The sequence below is a fragment of the Glycine soja genome, chromosome 20 (genome assembly GCF_004193775.1).
Source record: "Glycine soja cultivar W05 chromosome 20, ASM419377v2, whole genome shotgun sequence".
NCBI classification, from domain to species: domain Eukaryota; kingdom Viridiplantae; phylum Streptophyta; class Magnoliopsida; order Fabales; family Fabaceae; genus Glycine; species Glycine soja.
This window is the reverse complement of record NC_041021.1, coordinates 21,901,990-21,905,816: the sequence shown is the minus strand read 5'-3', so window position 1 is coordinate 21,905,816 and position 3,827 is coordinate 21,901,990. Positions and strand designations below refer to the sequence as shown.

Genomic DNA, 3,827 nt, shown 5'->3' with positions numbered 1-3,827 from the left:
TAATCTATATATTAATAGATTCATAAAAATTATTACCTTCATAAAAATATGTATATTATTATTTAATTATAAATTAACATATATAATAGATTTATTATTTTTTAAATAATATCCTTAAAAATCATATTAAAAATAATGTGTAATTGAAATAAAAATTTTACACTAATAATAATAATCGGCAAAAATTAAAGCTCCAAATTTTCTTGACTCGATCAGAATCAATTGTAGCCATTTTCTTTCTTAAATAAATACCGACAATTTTTTATTTGAAAGCAAAAAAAAAAAAAATGGAAAACGAAAGGCAGCAAGCTTTTAAAATCAATCCCAAGGCTCCAAAAGCTCCGCTATGTCCTTTTCCACCCTTTTATCAATTATCACTATATACTGCTATCTTTCAACTTTCAAGTTTCATTAACTGCGTCTTTGTCTGTCACACTCTCCTCACCTTCTGCACCATAACTTTCTCTCAAAAACAACTCAATTGAACATAAACAATGTCCACTCCATATTACAATACTCCTCTTCTGCATCCGCGTCTGCATCTTCTTCTCCTTATTATTATTATTGCACTCATTTCCCCATCTTCCTCTTCTCTTCATTCAACGGACCTCAAAGCTCTTCTCTCCATCAAGAACACCCTCACCGAAGTCTCACCCACGAAGTCATTCTTCTCCACGTGGAACCTCACCGCACCTGATCCCTGCTCCTCCTTCTCCGGCGTCACGTGCTTCCTCTCCCGCGTCACCATCCTCTCCCTCGGCACCACCTCCCTCCCACTCGCTGGCACCCTCCCCGCCGAGTCAATCTCCCAACTCACCGAGTTGACTCAGCTCATCCTCTCCCCCGGAATAGTCACCGGCCCCATCCCTCCCCAACTCGACCGACTCACCAAGCTCCGAGTCATCTCGCTCCCTTCCAACCGCTTCAATGGCCCCATCCCTTCCTTCTCTTCTCTCGTTAACCTCCACACCCTCGACCTGAGTCACAACCAACTCGCCGGGTCACTCCCACCGAGTCTCACCGAGTTGCCCCAACTCAAAGTCCTCATCCTCGCCTCAAACACCCTCACAGGCACATTACCCAGAACCGTCACCTCGCCGTTACTCCACCTAGACCTAAAAAACAACCAATTAACAGGACCGTTACCAATCTCGCTTCCGTCATCTCTCCGTTATTTGTCACTCTCACAGAACCTCATGTGGGGCCCTCTCACCAACGGGTTAGAAACCCTCTCAGAGTTGGTCTTCCTGGACCTTAGTATGAATCATTTCAGCGGGCCCATCCCGGCCCAACTATTCTCTTTTCCCACGCTCTCCAACATATTCCTCCAACGGAACAATTTCTCTGGTGGGCTTGGACTTGAGCTTGAATCCGGATCATCTGGACCTGGACTCAGACCCAAGCCCGGATCGATAGTCGATCTGAGCCATAACGCTCTGAGCGGAGAGCTCTCCACCGTGTTTGATGGCGTGGAGAGCCTGTTCTTGAATAATAACAAGTTTGTTGGGAGCGTGCCGGAGGTGTACGTTAAGAGCGTGTGCCGCGGCAGCACCAGAACGTTGTACCTTCAGCACAACTACCTCACGGGGATTCCGATGCGGGAGGGAACGCTGGTCCCCGATACGGCGTCGTTGTGCTTGTCCTACAACTGCATGGTGCTGCCGCCGACGGTGATGATGACGTGTCCAGTCAGCGCTGGCGGGATGTCGGCGAGACCGGAGGCACAGTGCTCCGTGTTTAACCATCTAGGTTAATCGGATTGGATTGAATTGTTTGGTGATGTTACTTTTTATAACTACATCTTAGTCATTCACTACACTTCAATGTTTTGCTTTTTTTCCTTTTTTGGATTTTGATTGATAACGTAAGGTGTATTTTGTAAAATGGCGAAGCTGAGTGATGTCATGAAACAAGTACTTTTTTTTGTTTTTTTTTTTGTGGCTGATTGTGTGTTATAGTTTTATGAGGTTAAAATTTTAATTGAATTATTGAGGTTTCAGTTGTCTTTTTTTATGTTTTAATTTTCTATTTCGCGACAAGTAATCAATCATTATTTCGTATGTTTGAATTTGAATCGTAGAAAATGAAAAGTTTAACGCGTCACTGTAGTTACGTCTATGGTATCAATTGGAGTATTGATATTGGAAAGTGAGATTTTTACTATCTTTACCTTCTCAATTAATAGCTTTTTATGTATTTTCCTTTTTAATTACACCGTGATTTCTATTTTTTTTTTCTACGAATAGTTTATGCAAGTAAATTTAAGGTTTTACAGTTCTCTTAAAATTTAAATTATTGTGTTGGTTTTTATATAGAATATTTGATGTTTTATGTTTTAGGGAAAAAATAATTATAAAATTGGAAAGATCTGAAGTTATTTCTTCAGATTTTATCGTTGAGAGTTTTTATTTTACTGAATTTATTATTGAGATTTTTTTAGCTTAAATATATAAATTTTTCCTTAACTTATTATTTTACTTTTAAATCAGTTCCTTAACTTTAAAAAAAATTAAAATAATCATCTTATTTAATTCATGACAAATTGATTTTTTTTGAAAAATATAATTTTGAATTTTATTTTTAGAACGATTATGAATATTTTATTATTCATTTAAAATGTGAAATTTATCTTATTAAATTTATTTATGTGAAAATTATAAAAATTAATTATTATTTGAAAAAAATATAAACAAAATACATGAAAAATAAATCTCATAATGAATAAAAACTTAAAAATTTAATGTCATTTTTTATTTTTATTTATTTTCTATTTTTCTATCTTTTGAAAAACACAAACTTTAAATCTACACATTATTATATATTCCTAGATGTTGTCAAAATGGGCTAGAGAAAAAAAAAACTAACAATAATAAGAGTAATACTTTACAATTATACGTGGCATTTTTATTTATAAAATGAGACATATTTTACATTATATGTAAGTAATTAACATAAAAATTAAAAATTTTATGATATATGATGAGTTATGATGTAAATTTCTTTATAGCAGTTTATAACTCTTTTTTTCTATCTATAAAATTAACTGAGGGTGGTTTGAAAACAGTGACCGAGGATACGTGGTGTGAAAGGGGTTCACGAACAAACTGGAAAGGGGTTCGATTGAGCATAGTGGGTGCTTTCGATCTCCAACAAAGTGGATAATCAGTTGCAGTTAATAAAAAATTCGATTGAGCGCAATGGATGGTTTCAGATACCGTCTTTCTATCTCAAAGTGGAAAGGGGTTCGATTTGAGCATGACACAGGGCCACTCAAAAATTCGATTATATAATTGAAATTAATGACGGTGTTTTAATAACACGGTCTTTGTATGTCATTGATTCAAAGATAGGTTTTACCATAACACTGTCTTAAATAAGTTGCAGCTAATCTCAAAAATGCCACTGAAGATCATATTAAGATGGTCTTGCAATCAACCATCGTTGTATGCTACATTAAAGACCGGTTTTCGAACATCATCTTTATTGAGTTGGAATTTATTTACGTAAATGCCACCGTGTGCCTTACTAAGGCGGTCGGCTTGCGACTGTCGTCGAAGGTGCATCGTTGAAGCTCCTTTTTTTAGTAATGCCCAATGTCACATCCTATCAGAACATTGTGTTCCAACGTCCTATAGCATGAGATTCTTTAAAGTCATCTACCTAGTCATCTGCTCCCACAACATAAGGTTCGAGATCATTACAACATTCAAACACAAATAGTACACAAGGAGTGAGTTATCACATTTCTAACAAAAAATACAAATAAACAAAGACATAATCAAAATAAATTATGGAAATATTTATAACATAACTCAACTTAATACAGT

At 36.0% G+C, this 3,827-nt stretch overlaps 1 protein-coding gene across 1 annotated transcript; it reads left to right on the top strand.

The window, feature by feature from the left end:
• Positions 1-366: 366 nt before the first annotated feature.
• On the top strand, positions 367-2,005 carry LOC114402607 (leucine-rich repeat receptor-like serine/threonine-protein kinase BAM2). Its single transcript, XM_028365254.1, has one exon. The coding sequence runs from the start codon at positions 495-497 to the stop codon at positions 1,752-1,754; it is 1,260 nt and encodes a 419-aa protein (XP_028221055.1). The 5' UTR covers positions 367-494; the 3' UTR covers positions 1,755-2,005.
• Positions 2,006-3,827: the final 1,822 nt, after the last annotated feature.